Raw genomic sequence first — 15,787 nt, 5'->3', positions numbered from 1 at the left:
GCCTCATCTCCCGGACAGAAAAAACCTCTGTAGCTGTTGCTGAAAATTGCATAAACTTGGAGATGCTTTTTCAAGTTTATGCAATTTTTGGGTCACAAATGCTTGCGGTGCCTTATGCTAATGGGTCCTGAGGCTGATGATTTAGGATTTACTTTTGAAAGCCTAGCGCTTCAATGCCATTCATTGGAGTTGATTGTGGTGCCGGAAAGTTGCAGACTGGAGAGAGGGGCAGTGGCCGGAAATACAAGAGAGCACTGTTAGCAAATTCATGCAGTTCATTACGTATTGAATGTTTCGACCTTCTGTTTCATGGGGCTTGGATGTCCTTGATTTAAACTTTTAAAGTCTATTGTGAATGACGAACAGTGAAAAGAAGATTTGTTAAGGGAATGCAAGAGATTCTTGCACTTAATTGAGAAGTCAAGTGAGAGTTGTGTTGCTGAGCACCGTGTTTGTGTGATGGTACTTTGAAAGAACTAGAGATGCAGAGTTACTGGACTATTTGGTTGAGTTGCTGGAAATGTTAGAAACTGGTTGAGTTGTATTAGTGCTTTTGCAGTTCTTGTCGTCTAGGGTTTTAAATGTGATCCTCCGTTTAATATGTTGTGGCTTTAGCACATCCAATTAAGCATTTCAGTTTACCAAGGCTCAATAGGAAATAGGAAGACCTCTGGTTGCTCAATATCTATAACAAACTACACAATTATACTGCTAATTAGATTGCTGGTGTGGCCCGGCAAGCTTATGAAAAACTAAACAACACCTCGCTCTCTTCTTCTGGCCGCCTCTTCATTATTCTGTTGGCTCCTTCGGAAATGCAGACAGTCTATAACTTGTATGGAGGTTTTGCAGTTAAGGACAACAATTGAGGGTTGAATGCAAGTGTCATGCAACCAGCAAAAGGTCATGAATGAAAAAATGCTTGAAATTCCATAGCACTGATAGCAGCGATCAAAGATGATCGGCAACTAGTCACTATCTTTAGTTTGTTTCCTCAATTTATTTGAGTTCGCTAATTTTTCACATCAAATCTCCAGCTAGGCATAAAACAACTACAGAGTTTTAAGAAGGTACTGTAGAATACTTTATCTAAGCAATGCGAATATGCATCTGATACGTCAATGGTGAATCATAACTTCAACAAGATAAGAGAAGACCAACTGGTGACGCATCTAATAAGATTGGCATTGCTCTTATCTAGCTATATTCAGCTATAGGACCATTCCTTCCAATCCTGCCTTTCAACAACTAAGAATATTAAGTACTCTAGACATACAATCTAGGCAAAGCTTGTAGCTTTCGGATTGACTGTGGTAGAAATAGAAATAACAAATAGTTTCACTACAACAAAGTGAGTTTCAGTTCAACTCTATTCGGGTGGGTATAAAAAAGGTTTTATGTCACTTGGGGGAGCAAGAAGTACTACATAGCATCACAGCCATGTACAGGCAACAAAAAGAATAAGATTTAGAGCTCTTGATACCAATTATACATGGGGTTTTATAACTTATGATTTCTCCTATCTAAATACCACCATTGCAGACACTCATTTCGATTCCTAGATAGCATATACAGTATTAACATTCCTTTCCTACCCGATCTGTTTCAAACACTAACTACTCAAACCTCCACAAAACCATAGTAGCATTGCAACCATGGCGGCATGATAGCAAAATGTGCAACAAACAGATCAACATCATCTGCGAAAACCATTGCCCTTTATTTCTTAAATCCCAAAATACAACAATTACGAGACGATACAAACCATAGAACTGATAGAGCAAACAAACAAAAAGCAAACCTAAACACATTGCATTCTATCAATATGAGCATCATAAAGTCTGAGAATCATAAGTTAAAAACATAGCCGAAATTTCTAACCAGACAAAGTTGGAATCATCCCAGCCTCTCTAGCATAAGCAAATATCCCACCGGCTCTGATCACCGGCCCGGCGTCCCCAATCGGCTTCAACACATACTCTTTCCCAGTCGTGTGATTAATCAAACGGCTCTCGCTCAGCTCAATGCTCAACACATCGCCGGTGCTGCACTCCTCGCAAATCCTCGTTTCCGATTCCAGCGGGTACACCTCGCCGGTGGCCACTGAGTTCCTGAAGAAGATGCGCGCGTAGGACTCCGCCACCACCGCCGACACGCCGGCGGCGCCGAGAGCAACAGGCGCGTGCTCGCGGGAGGAGCCGCAGCCGAAGTTGGCGCCGCCGATGACGATGGAGAACTTGGACTTGGTCTGGTCGGGGTCGACGAAGCGCGTGGAGTAAGACGCCGGGAGGCCGCAGAGGGCGTAGGAGCCGAGCTTCTCGTACTCGGAGGGGTTGGAGGGGACGAGGGTGAGGTACTCGGCGGGGATGATCTGGTCGGTGTCGATGTTGTCGCCGACGACGTAGCAGAGGCCGTGGAACGTGGTGGCGGGAGAGGTGGATGCAGCGGCTGCGCGTGGGGTTGTGGTTTGGGATGAGAGGTGGAGAGTGGTTAGGAATTGGGCGGGGAAGGGAGAAGTGGTGGAGGTGGTTGGGAATTTGAGGTGGTTACTGGCTGAGAGATAGGGAGAGAATTTGTGAGAGGTGGCGGAGGTGGTGGTGAAGGTAGGGTTTGGGGAGAGGGAGAGGGAGGTGGCGGCCATCGGGAACGACATCAATCATCAATGTAAATATTTCGTTGATACGTATAGACTCACGTTATATTCAATTTGGACTTTTTAAATACAAAACAATTATAAATTAAATATACTCCTGTCAACTTTAATTAGACGTAGATGAAATTGTTATGGTTGATTTTGTTTGTATAACTTGCTACGGGTGTTGTGGTTAAGAAGCTATAATCTAATAACAATTGTTTTGAAATAATAATAATGAGTTATAAATAGAAATAATAAAATCCGTTCAAGTGCTTAATGACCCAAAATACTTGTAGTGTTAGATTTATACTAGGGGTGTTAGTGATAAAAAGTTATGGTCCATATACAATTGGGAGCTTATGAAAATTAAGTCCGTTGTAACACCTAGTTTAGTTGAAAACCCCAATTTTAGCATAGCAGCTTACATTTTTTCGACAATGGATATCTTCCTCTCCCACCAGAATCACTTATTTATAATAATATTTGTTTTCTTATTTGCTATGTTTAGTTTAACCTACGTGTACATCATAGGCATGTGACGGAATAAACGTACAATTAGAGAAAAACCACTAGGAATAATAGGCTCATGATGAGGGTTTTTAGTTTTCCTTCAATATCTCATGAATGAAGTTGCGTTTATGTTTATTTAACAAATAATCGAACTTTGCAATTACTAAGTATAACTTATTTCATCATTGCAATAATATCAATCATATATAAATTGTAAAATCAAGCAATACATATGAATATGAAAACCCACAAAATGCACATGTCGCAAGAGCACAACTTCCAAATGACAATTACTTGGTCCCGATTAATACCATATGAGCTAAATACTTAGTAAGTGTAGTTAAAGGAGCAAACAATAATTATAATGTCGTCTGCTGAATTTAAGAAAAAGAAGAATGTGAGAATAACTTTGTGGAAGATGAAATAAATACAAATTAGGGTTCGTAAATATGTTTGGATCGAAAGGGCTAGAAAACCCAAAAAAAGAAAAAAAAACTGGCCCAAAACTAAAAAGCACCTCAGTGGCAGACTGGCCCAATTAGGGTTTTGTATGGATTGACGGCCGTGATCGACTTGGGGTCTTATAAAATCATAGCATCCCTTGTAACCCTAGTCTTCTCGTTTGCGAAGGGTTTAGTTTTAGCAGAGGAGCCGCACCTGCATTTCTCTCCAACCATGGGTGGCTACCTCCTCTCTCTCTCTCTCTCTCTCTCTCTCTCTCTCTCTCTCTCTCTCTCTCTTGTTTCACAGAATTTGTTCACTATCTTTCAACAATTGTCATACTATCATTCTCTGTTGTATAACTCGTTTGGTTTTGGGTGTTGTCATTCAGGAGCTTACGCGTATGTGTCCGAGATGTGGAGGAAGAAGCAATCTGATGTGATGGGGTTCGTTCAGAGGGTCCGCTGCTGGGACTACCGCCAGCACCCTTCCATCGTCCGTGTCACCCGCCCCACTCGCCCTGACAAGGCTCGCCGTCTCGGCTACAAGGCCAAGCAGGTTCCTCTTTTCTCTCTAATCTCCTTATTTGACCCCTACACGATATGCTTCGTCTGCCATTTTCAGTATATTCATTGTTGAAAGTTTTGTGGAGTTTTGTTATTATCTGCTGTTATTGAATGCTTTCTGCGACTGGCTATAGTGGGTAGTTGGATTTGGTAGAACTTGATTGTTTCTGATACCCAGTAAGCTTTGCTGGCTAAGAATCGCATCCTGTCAAAGGGTGCTTGCGTTCAGTGATTGAATGCTTTTACTGTGACCAGCTGCACTAAACCTAGCAGTCGATCACTTACCAAGCGAGTTTCCTCCCCTTGGTTCTCGCCTCTGTCGTGATCCGATACACCTTGTTTTGTTTACCTGTTGTCTTGGTGTGTTGAATTTGCGATTACCTTGTTGAATTTTGTGGTGTTGAGTTGATAGTCTTCTGCTTATGTATTCTTGTCGAACTTTGATCCAGGGATATGTTATCTACCGTGTCCGTGTGAAGCGTGGTGGCCGCAAGAGGCCTGTTTCTAAGGGTATTGTGTATGGAAAGCCCACCAACCAGGGAGTTACACAATTGAAGTTCCAGCGCAGCAAGAGATCAGTGGCTGAGGAGCGTGCTGGTCGCAAGTTGGGAGGCCTTAGGGTTCTCAATTCATACTGGATCAATGAGGTTTGTTGCTGAGCCAGACTTTTGGTAGATCTTTTTGAGTTTGTGTTAATATGATTTTATATAATGCTGCTTACCGACATTTGGATGCAGGATTCCACCTACAAGTACTTTGAGGTTATTCTCGTTGATGTTGCCCACACTGTCATCAAGAAGGACCCAAGAATCAACTGGATTGTCAACCCTGTCCACAAGCACAGAGAGCTTCGTGGTCTTACCTCTGCTGGAAAGAAGTACAGAGGACTGCGTGGAAAGGGTCACCGTTACCACAAGAATCGTCCGTCTCGCAGGGCTACCTGGAAGAGAAACAACACCCTCTCCCTCCGTCGTTACCGTTGATTTTGGTCTTTTAATCTTAGGGCTTGGTTTGCTTTTATTGGTATTTTGAGAACGACAATATTTTGTTATGAGTTGGGATTTCGCAGTTCAGAACTTTAATTATGTATGCAAATCACTTGGATCTTGTTCCATTTTAAGGATTTTACTAGGTTCTGTTGGGTTTACCTTGAGTTATTGCTTTGATATATTGGCTGATTATTGCCCCCGGTTCTAAATGCGAGGCAGTTGAACAAGTAGAAGTAGACATATTGCTGGATTCTAAGCTCTGATCAGTTGCTGTGTGTTAGATTTAGATTAGAATTGAATCTGAACTTAAAACAGTAAACTGAAAATTGGAATTTAAAATATTAGTACTATAGATCCTTGAGGACCTTGACTGAAAACTGGGACTCGATTTGGTGTTTATGTAGAGTTTATAGTATTATTGGACAAACCAGTAACAATCGACAGGAACTGAAATCAGTGAAATGCTTGGTTTGATTTTGACGGAATTAGTTGCCGATGTTAACGTGGTTGGCTTCATTTTCAGCTGCAAGAAACGTAAGTTTCTCCTTTATATAAATGAGGTGCCAATGTACGTGGGATTTCTGGAGACTGAATTGTTTTTCCGTCTCTGATTGATATTCAAAGGTAATACTAGTGAGATAAGAAGCATGAAACCCCAGGAAAGAGTAATAGTGCTGCTCATTATAAATTGAAGAGAATGCAACACAGAGACTGAAATTTTCATCTCCTGACTGATATTCAGGAAAGAGTATTGTAGCTCTCTTTCAGGTTATGCAGTGCTTCTCTGATCGAATCCTCATCCTGGCCGGAATATTTCAAACATATGAGACGCGGAGCAACATGGTAAGCCATCTGAATCGGTTGATGTTGCAGTCAGTTTACTTTCATCCTCTTCACTTCCTAAAGATTGAAGTTGTAAATTGTCAATTTACCAGTTCATCAGAAAAAGACTTTCATTGCCTATGTGAAGGCCAACAATTGAATGGATAATATAATGAGATTAAATCAACTTAATTTTTCCTTATGCTGTCATTAAACTTAGCGATATAAACAGAAAGTGTATTTAAGGAGAGATGTATCCAGTAATTACTAGCACTAAAAAAAGCTTGGTTGCTCAGAAGAAGTGACCTTTTCTGTGATACTGGATGTGATGTTTCTTGCTGTCTCAGTCACCAAGATTTGTAATCCTGCCACTTCTGGTAATAGAAGTCCATAATCGGGAACATGTCTAATGTCTTGGTCCTTCTCTGAGTTGGAACTACACAGTACACAGGTACACATGACTGTCTAAAAAGAAAGGTCGCCAAGAACCAGAAACTCGAGTACCCGACCTTGAAATCTAGATGGTTATTTTTAATGTCAACATTAAAGTGAAGTATCTTCACATTTGGATAAACAGTAACTAACTCAGAAAGGTTCTCCATATATATAAGTAGCAAATATAGTGTACCTGACAAAGATATGTAACATGGGATGTTAGCAAAGCATATGATATTTAGTACCACATATTTCATTACTGCATATTTCACATGAAAGTAGCATAGGAATTGTAAACTAAATAATCAAATAGATGCAGTAGCAGCAGGATTTAAAAAAAAAAAACAAGTTCCTACAACTCGAAACTAAAGAGAATTATAAAATAACGCATCTAATCTCTTATATAGTTTTACAGGAAAAACTAATGGAGAATTTTCAATGACTGCTCGCACTTATCTTGTTTGAACTGTCAAGACAATATATTTAAATGTTTCAGATGGTAAAAACAGTGTGCATATATGAACCAATTTTTAAAAACCACATCCTCAAGATTTCGAAACTTCAGCAAGCAAACTTAGGCAGTCTACTGGAATCTTGGTAAACTGAAAAATGGCAAGGAGATTACACACTATCAGAGTATCAGTAAAGCGAAGAAGAAGCAGAGGAGAGCAGAGAAAGACACAGAAAGCTTCGACTTCCCCAATTTGATTCGAGCTTCGATTTGGTGTAGTTGGGCTGAGTCTTCAAGCTTCTTCTTCATGTTAGATTCGGTTGATCCTAGACTCCGTGATTTTTTACTTACTTGGGAGTTTGTACGGTTTTGATTTCGTGTTTTTTAGGGTTTTGATTGTGAGTATTGGATTGCTCTTGGTACTGTTTTTCACTCTATGTTTTGGAATTGGAGGTAACTTTTCTATGATTGTGTGGTGAATTTTGGACTGTTGATGAGGGTGTGATTTCATATTGTTACATTTGTGGAGTCTTTGCTTTTGACCCGGTAAATTTTCTGGTTGAGGTGAAATTTCATTATGTCAATTGCAAATTTACTTTGATTTGAATTGATATTAAGTAAAAGCAAGGAATTCAAGTTTTCTTTTGATTAAGTTACAAAGTTTCGATGTCGACAAGATGCTGGTTATGTGTGCTCTGATTGATAATTGGAATTGATCATCAGCATAGTAGGTTATTTTGGCAGTAAGTCTTGTACTGGTCTTGTTATATTTTGGGAATTTTGGTTTCATAACTCTGGATTGATAGTTTCCTGTTTGCATACGTTTTCACTTGCCGTAATTTTCTTTGAATGCTGGACAACCTTACTGACTCTAATTCTTGTCACTTTGACAGGACCTGTAAATTTGTTAGCATAAGAAATGGATTCAAGTGAAGATCATTATGAGGTTCTTGGTTTACCATCCGGAGAGGAAGGCGCTAAGTTTTCAGAGAAAGATATCACAAATGCGTACAGAAAAAAGGCTTTGAAGTTGCACCCTGACAAGAACCCCGATCCTGATGCCCCAGCCAAATTTCTGAAGCTCAAAACGTCATATGAGATACTCAAAGAGTATCGGTGATAACTGATAACAGATTTTCGCAGCAGCTCCATGCAATACCAAACCCCTTAGAGGAAGATGTAGCCCTCTCAAGTTCATCCATAGCAACCAGAATTTTATATCCAATGTGAACCAAACATTACTGGGTATATCTCTCAATCTTAAAGGTTAAACAAATTTTATGTACTACATTTGGGAAATATTTTGCATGATGAAAGATGTTTATTTCATTTATAGTATGAACTGTTGCAGATGATAACTTGAATATTTACATATATTTCATAGCAGATAGCAATAAGCTCTATATTGTATCAGAGCTCAACATTTCTGATATTGAATTCAAAAAATTTACCTTACTAGAAAGATTCGATGCATCCACAATTAATGTTCACAAACGTCTTCATCCTCGGAGAAATGTTTCTTGGTGTTTTTCTGCTCTGTATTTTCCATATTTGAATGCTTGATAGCGAATTGGGATCGAGTGGAAAACATTTCATCGAAGCTAGATAGGTAAATGAGACTTGCACATTATACCACCTTCTCAAAGATATTCACTCGGTTTAGCCCTGTAGGTGCGATCATTGATGTATTATATCATGTCTTTAAATAAAGTCATTAAAATTACCGAGCGTTTGTTCCAGCTAGGAATATGAGACATACACAAACGTTAAGGGATGATCCTACCGAGCAAAAATAGACTGAGGAGATCGAGAGAAGCCAAACGAACCAATAACTGATCGAAACTCATTAATTTAATTATTTTATTAAAGGAAATACGAACCAATAACTGATCGAAATTCATTAGTTCAGTTATTTTATAAGCATGTAATGACTAAGCACAATTTGTTCTCTTGCCATCAACCTCAGCACAAACTTTGAACTTCAAACCTTTGACGCAAGCAGTGTAGTCACCGGATCGGAAGTAATGTAAACCCTCCTTTAATACCACACGATCATTTCCAGAGTCATATCGAGTAAATTCACATACATAATTTTCACACGTGTCATAACAGTCCTTGGCATGTGATGGAATGACATAACTCACAAGCCATATGTTGGTAGTCTTGTTATCGTACTTGAAAACTAGCATCAGATCATAAACTTGATTAGGTCAACATGCATATTAAGAGCAGTATGCATGGGGCTATATATGTTTAGAGATAATGATAAGTTAGAGTTTGATCACTGGAGTTATTTACCTAGGACATCTCCAGGTGTGAAGTTCTTGCCATTTGGCCAGTTGGATATGCCAGGATACCCACTCCATCCTTTCTCATCACCTACCAGGAACTCCTTAGTCCTTACCTTGAATTTGACGGCATTGGAGCAACAAGGAGGAAACAATTAGAGCAATTCCAATGAACAAAGTATTTCTGTAAGACATTTCGTTATCTTTAACCTTCAACTTTCTCTAGATATTGGAAGGAAGTTGAATTGAACAGATTATTGCTTGATGATTCATTTACAGATTACACTTCATTATATAGGCTAATTCTAGCACTATTCTACCTACTAATTTCCACCAACTATTCCACTAATTTCCACTAACTCCAACCACTAATTTCCACTAACTCCAACACTCCCCCTCAAGTTGGTGCATACATATCAACCATGCCCAACTTGCTAAGTGAATCATAAAAGGCCTTTTTAGACACTCCTTTTGTGAGCATATCGGCAAGTTGCTCTTCTGTAGAAACAAAAGGAAAACTGATGATCTTCGCGTTTAGCTTCTCCTTTATAAAATGATGATCAACCTCCACATGTTTCGTACGATCATGTTGCACCAGATTATGGGAGATATCAATGGCTGCCTTGTTGTCACAGTATAGCTGCATAGCACATTCAGGCTTAATACCCAAATCTTGTAGCAAACTTCTAAGCCATAACAATTCGCACACTCCCTGAGCCATACCTCTGTATTCTGCTTCAGCACTAGATCGTGCTACCACATTTTGTTTCTTACTCTTCCATGTAACAAGATTACCTCCAACAAAGGTAAAGTACCCTGATGTGGATCTTCGATCTGTAATATTTCCAGCCCAGTCTGCATCTGTGAAGCCACAAATCTCGAGGATATTGTTGTGATTAGAAAACATTACTCCTCTACCTGGAGCTGACTTCAAGTACCTTAAAATCCTCACAACAACATCCATGTGATCCACACTCGGATTATACATAAACTGACTCACTATACTTACTGCATACGCAACATCTGGTCTGGTATGTGACAAATAAATCAGGCATCCAACTAGCCTCTGATAACGAGTTTTGTCAGTGGGCACTTGATCTGGGTACTCTGCTAACCGATGGTTTTGCCTCAATAGGAGTATCAATTGGAGTGCAATCTAACATACCTGTCTCCGTTAGTAGATCAAGGATGTACTTCCTCTGACACAGATAGATACAATCACTTCCCCGGGATACCTCAATTTCTAAGAAGTACTTGAGTGTACCTAGGTCCTTCATTTCAAACTCTGTGGCAAGCTGTTTTTGTAATCTGTCCACCTCAATAGTATCATTACCAGTAACTAACATATCGTCAACATATATGATTAGAACTGTTACCTTCTCTTGTTGGTGTTTGAGAAACAATGTGTGGTCTGAATTACTCTGCATGTAGCCAATTTTCCTCATGAATTGTGAGAATCTTCCAAACCAAGCACGAGGTGACTGTGGAAGATCCATGTATACTTCCTCTGTTAGTTCTCCATGAAGGAATGCATTCTTAACATCAAACTGCCTAAGTGGCCAGTTCAAGTTAGCAGCGATAGAGAGCAATACCCGGATAGTGTTTATCTTTGCAACAGGTGCAAATGTCTCATCATAGTCTATGCCATATGTCTGGGTGAACCCTTTTGCTACTAGGCGTGCTTTATACCGGCTTACTGACCCATCTGGATTGTGCTTCACTGTAAACACCCATCGACATCCTACAGTCTTCTTGCCATATGGTGGAGGTACAAGCTCCCAAGTATTGTTCTTTTGTAATGCTTACATCTCTTCCTCCATTGCTTTCCTTCATTTCGGATCTCCCAATGCATCATGCACTTTGTTAGGTACTGATACAGTAGATATTTGATTCACGAATGACTCATATGACTTAGATAATCTTTTGGTAGATATAAAATTGGCCACCGGATACTTGGCTTTAGTCTGAAGGGTAGGTTCATATTTTTTTTGTGGGTTGACCTCGAGTAGACCTATTTGGCAAAACATATTGTCTACTATTAGCCTCAATAGAATAACTAACCTCAGATAAGTGATCTTTTGTACCAGGAGAGCTTTGGTCAGGGGTATAAACAGTAGTACGGGATACATGTGGGGCAGTTGTGTTGTCAGTTTCTAGTGCCTAAATCTCTTGAGTGACGACCTCTGGTGGTGCATGTGTGGCTGACACCTTGGTAATCTCAACGGAACTTGTTACCATATCGACTGGCTCATTTGTCTCCCCCTCTCCATGATACAACTCTTCAAAATAGGAATTCCCCCCTGAAGAGTGGTATCAGAAGAGGAAAAGTAACTCATGTCCTAAAAAAAGGTAACATCCATAGTGACATAGTACTTCCGAGTAGGAGGATGATAGCACCGGTACCCTTTCTGATGGCCTCCGTACCCAACAAACACACATTTAACTGCCCGGGCATCCAACTTAGAACGCTGATGTTGTGGAAGATGAACAAAAGCGACACAACCGAAAACACGGGCAGGAAGATTATGAAAAGAAGGTAATGAGACATGAGATGCAAACACCTCATAGGGAACTTTCCCTTGAAGAACACGAGATGGAAGACTATTAATGAGGTGGGCGGAAGTAATGGCAGCATCACCCCAAAGGTATTTAGGCATGTGGGCACTAAAAAGAATACATCGAGCCATATCAAGTAAATGACGATTTTTTCTTTCAGAAACCCCATTTTGCTCAGGTGTGTAAGGACACGTTGATGAACAATTCCGTGTGTGTTAAAGAACTCCTGAAAGACATGATTCACATATTCCCCCCCCCCATTATCAGAACGAAGAACTCGAATGGTGGCATTATATTGGGTTTGGACAGAGGCATGGAAGGTACGAAAAGCTGGAAAAACTTCATCTTTATTTTTAAGAAGAATAATCCATGAAAGACGTGTGCACTCATCAATGAATGACACAAAATAACGCATGTCTGAGACAGTAGATTCTTTAGAAGGTCCCCAAACATCAGAATAAATTAATTCAAAAGGAAGAAAACTTTTAGTTGAAATACTAGGGAAATAAGTTGATCGATGACTCTTACCCAAAACACATGTCTCACAACATAAACAAGACTCGTCCACATTAATAAACAAAGTGGGCATGGATTTTTTCATAACACTAAAAGATGGATGCCCTAAGCGACGATGCCATAACCAAATTTCACTTAGCTTGTCAGAAGTGGAGAGTAACGCAGTCCGAGACTGCCCCCCTGGTTTTTCCCCTGCGTACGTCAGATCCAAATGAAACAACCGGCCCCGCAAATACCCCCGACCAATTACTCGTCCGGTGAGAAGATCCTGAAATATCACATACATAGGAAAAAATGTCACAGAGCACTGAGCGTCAGTGTTCAGTTGGGGAACAGATATCAAATGATGAGATAGAGCATATACATAGAGTACATTGTGAAGCTCTATGATAGGAGTAATACGAACAGACCCTGTCCCCACCACGGGGAATGACTCACCATTAGCATTAGTAACATAGGGTACGGGTGGAGGGGATAATATGGTAAAATAAGATTTGTCATAAGTCATATGATCAGATGCACCAGAATCAATAATCCATGTATCAGAACTACCAGAGTGAGAAATATTGAAAGTCATACCAATTAAAAAAGAATCTGTCTTTGGTGCACTTGCACTGACGGTGAGGATGCACAGACAAGGAAAAAGACGACTGATTCTTGCCGGACCGGGTCGGGTCGGATGAACCGGGTCGGGTTACACGCAGTCTCGGTTGGACTGTGCGGGGTTGCAGTTTGGGCCGGGGCGGTTTTTGGGCCGGGCCGGGGCGAGCTGTAACCGGGTCGGTGCAGAGAGACCGATCTGGGAAATGCTTCGGCGACTGAGGACGTCCGGCGAGCAGCGGCGTGGAGCGGTCGAGGAGCGGCGAGGAGCAGGGAGCAGCGGCGAGGAGCGGGGGGCTGCGGCGAGTCGAGTGCGAACCAGAGGTCGTCGGGTTTGCCTGGCGTCGGAGGAGAAAAACCAGGGTGACTCGTGAGGGAGCCGGACGGGAAAAGCGTTGGAGGGCACAGGGAAGGAAGCCGGAAAAGCCGAAAAAACCGGTGAGGCAGCGGGTGGGTTGAAGGCAGAACCCGGCCGGAAAAAAACGGGAAAAAATCCCAGAAAAAGAAATAGAGCTCGAAGGCTCTGATACCAAGTTGAATTGAACAGATTATTGCTTGATGATTCATTTACATATTACACTTCATTATATAGGCTAATTCTAGCACTATTCTACCTACTAATTTCCACCAACTATTCCACTAATTTCCACTAACTCCTACAAGGAATATATTGCCAAAGGCTGGTAAGATCGATCTATTTATTCAGGTTGGTCTATGAGCAATTGATTCCATTGATGGAAATTAACGGAATCTCAATATATGTGCAATTAGATGAGGTGATTTTGACCTGATTTTATTTATAATTTGGGACAGTTTCTTGTCTGAAAAAAACTCGATATAAATATTTATTTTGAATGTGATAGAAAACATGGTATGCATATTGACTACTTCTAACCATAAAAGTGAAAAAAAGTAGAAGTCAAAATATAAATTATCTCGAGAAAATAGGAAAGAAAAAATCTCATAAAAATATGGCAAGTGATATGAAGACAAGACATTTGCTATGAACTGGAGTCTGGAGACGAACTACTGTACCTTATGGACTCGGACATTAACTAAATCAAAAAATGTATATATATGGTAAGTGAATAAAGTGATAATCCACAGTTCCAAAAAAAAAAGAATAAAGTGATAATCCACTTCTTTGATAAATGGATTTTGAATTTGATATGAAGCGCGTTAACTTCACTCGCTAGAAGAGATTCATGCCCTGACGGCCTTGGATCACCCGAAATTGTGAGGAAGGCACAGTTTTCATGGCTCTCGAGTACATGGAGGGGGGGGGGGGGGGGGCAGCCTTGGTGATCTAACTGAGGCGAGGTGGAAGAACAGAGCCTGTTGGTGCAGAAAAAAAATTTGTGAAGGTATTCACCAACTTAAGATCAAGTTGAACAGGAATGAAAGATCTCGTCGGGAATATTACGTAACTATTAGTCTAGTAGGTCAAGTGTTTGAGGAAAATGAGCTTTTGGGTTTAGTGCTCTCAATGTGAATTGATCAGGCTGTTACTCTAATCCTTCTCTCTTTTTTTCATCCACCCATGGTGCTATTTATAATTGTATTTCAATATCTCTCATGTTTAGTGCGCGTCGTGGTATTCTTTTACCGCAAGTTTTGTGTTAGTGGATCCTCGATGCTTCGTTCCTAGATTGTGGGAAGGTTATTTCAACCACTATTTACTTGACCCATTCTTACTTATTTCCATAATCTGATTCAACTACAACAAGTTTATGCTGTGGATATTTACTCGTAATTGTCTTTGTGACACAATCTGGTAGAAGTCCAAACTCTCTATTACTAGATTTAATCAAAGCCAAGTTAAGCCATGTAGAGATTTGTTATGACTCCAATAGACCGTAAAGAGATTTACTATGGCCCATATTCGCCGCGAAGCATTTTTCCTGCTGCATGATTTACATCGTCAACTGTGTACCCAAACCAGAACTTATTAGGCCACGATAAAATTTCTCCTCGGCGCGGAACCTGAATAGGTAACCTTCTTCTCAAAGTACTCTCTTTGGCTTTAAAACCTTCATGGTTAGACATGTGAAAAATATTCACCCCACATAGCCCCGTTCTCGGAGGCCGAAATCCGAAAGACGAGCTTCCAACTCTCGCAATGCTTGAACTATATGCATTTTCAGTCCGGGGGATTCATGCACAGGGATTTGAAGCCTGACAATGTTTTGGTGAATAGAGGGGTGGTCAAGATTGGGGATTTCAGGATTTGGGTGCGGCTACTGAGATTGACACCGACCTCCCGTTCCACCCTTGTGTCACCACAAGAATCTACAGAGCGCCGGAGTTGCTTCTCTGAGCGTTTGAGGGAAAGGACGAGCTCGAGCCCTGCCTATACGACGAGAAGGTCGACATGTGGGCTGTGGCCCTCTCTTCATTGGCCACAGCTCTGCTGATCAACTCCACAAGATTTGCGAGGTGATTGGAGCTCCGACTTGGGATACATGGGCGGGAGGGATGATTGCAGCAAGGTTGATGAAAGTGCCCAAACTTGAGCCGGCAAATGGTCTGGGTTTCCGGGCAGTGCTGCCAGATTATGCCTGGGATCCTTCCAAGAGGCCTAGTACTTCCGAGGCTCTCCAGCATCCCTTCTTTACCAAATCGCAGAGTGTTGATGAGGCTCCTCCGATGAGAGCCTATACTAGGAGTGTGAGTGATCAGTCTATTTGCAGGTGTCATATAATTATGACTGTAGAGGAGTAGAAGCTTTTAACAATTTATTTGCCAATGATTACTGATCAAGGCACAATGAGAATTTAGACTGATTTATTTGTATAAACTTTGAATTGTACATGTTCTTGTTGGTTTCATCCATTCTTGCTCTCTTTACTTGTTCTGCATTTCTTCCTCGTAACCTCTCTAATCTCATTTCTAGTATGTTCTGTCATGAATTCTCCTTAAACTCATCTTTTGTAACTAAATAGAAACAAAAATGTTACCAAATACGAAATATACTTGTA

The 15,787-nt window shown here is 40.7% G+C and overlaps 2 protein-coding genes across 2 annotated transcripts; one reads left to right on the top strand and one right to left on the bottom strand.

Moving 5' to 3' along the window:
• Positions 1-1,699: 1,699 nt before the first annotated feature.
• LOC126793682 (3-isopropylmalate dehydratase small subunit 1-like) lies at positions 1,700-2,671 on the bottom strand. Its single transcript, XM_050520279.1, has one exon. It carries the CDS (start codon positions 2,651-2,653, stop codon positions 1,877-1,879), a length of 777 nt encoding a protein of 258 aa, XP_050376236.1. The 5' UTR covers positions 2,654-2,671; the 3' UTR covers positions 1,700-1,876.
• A 1,087-nt stretch (positions 2,672-3,758) lies between these two features.
• Positions 3,759-5,305, top strand: LOC126793690 (60S ribosomal protein L15). Its single transcript, XM_050520287.1, has 4 exons — positions 3,759-3,824; positions 3,978-4,144; positions 4,602-4,799; positions 4,890-5,305. The coding sequence occupies exons 1-4, from the start codon at positions 3,821-3,823 to the stop codon at positions 5,133-5,135; spliced, it is 615 nt and encodes a 204-aa protein (XP_050376244.1). The 5' UTR covers positions 3,759-3,820; the 3' UTR covers positions 5,136-5,305.
• The last annotated feature ends 10,482 nt before the right edge of the window (positions 5,306-15,787 follow it).

Source organism: Argentina anserina, chromosome 5, assembly GCF_933775445.1.
Source record: "Argentina anserina chromosome 5, drPotAnse1.1, whole genome shotgun sequence".
Classification (NCBI taxonomy): domain Eukaryota; kingdom Viridiplantae; phylum Streptophyta; class Magnoliopsida; order Rosales; family Rosaceae; genus Argentina; species Argentina anserina.
Note: the sequence above shows the minus strand (reverse complement) of the source record. Positions and strands in the feature narration are given on the sequence as shown.

Bases quoted from the DNA above. Each gene is read 5' to 3' on its own strand.
- LOC126793682 (XM_050520279.1), bottom strand. From the start codon at position 2,653: ATGTCGTTCCCGATGGCCGCCACCTCCCTCTCCCTCTCCCCAAACCCT.
- LOC126793690 (XM_050520287.1), top strand. The intron at 4,145-4,601 runs GTTCCTCTTTTC...ACTTTGATCCAG, and splicing joins TCGGCTACAAGGCCAAGCAG to GGATATGTTATCTACCGTGT. The intron at 4,800-4,889 runs GTTTGTTGCTGA...ATTTGGATGCAG, and splicing joins ATTCATACTGGATCAATGAG to GATTCCACCTACAAGTACTT.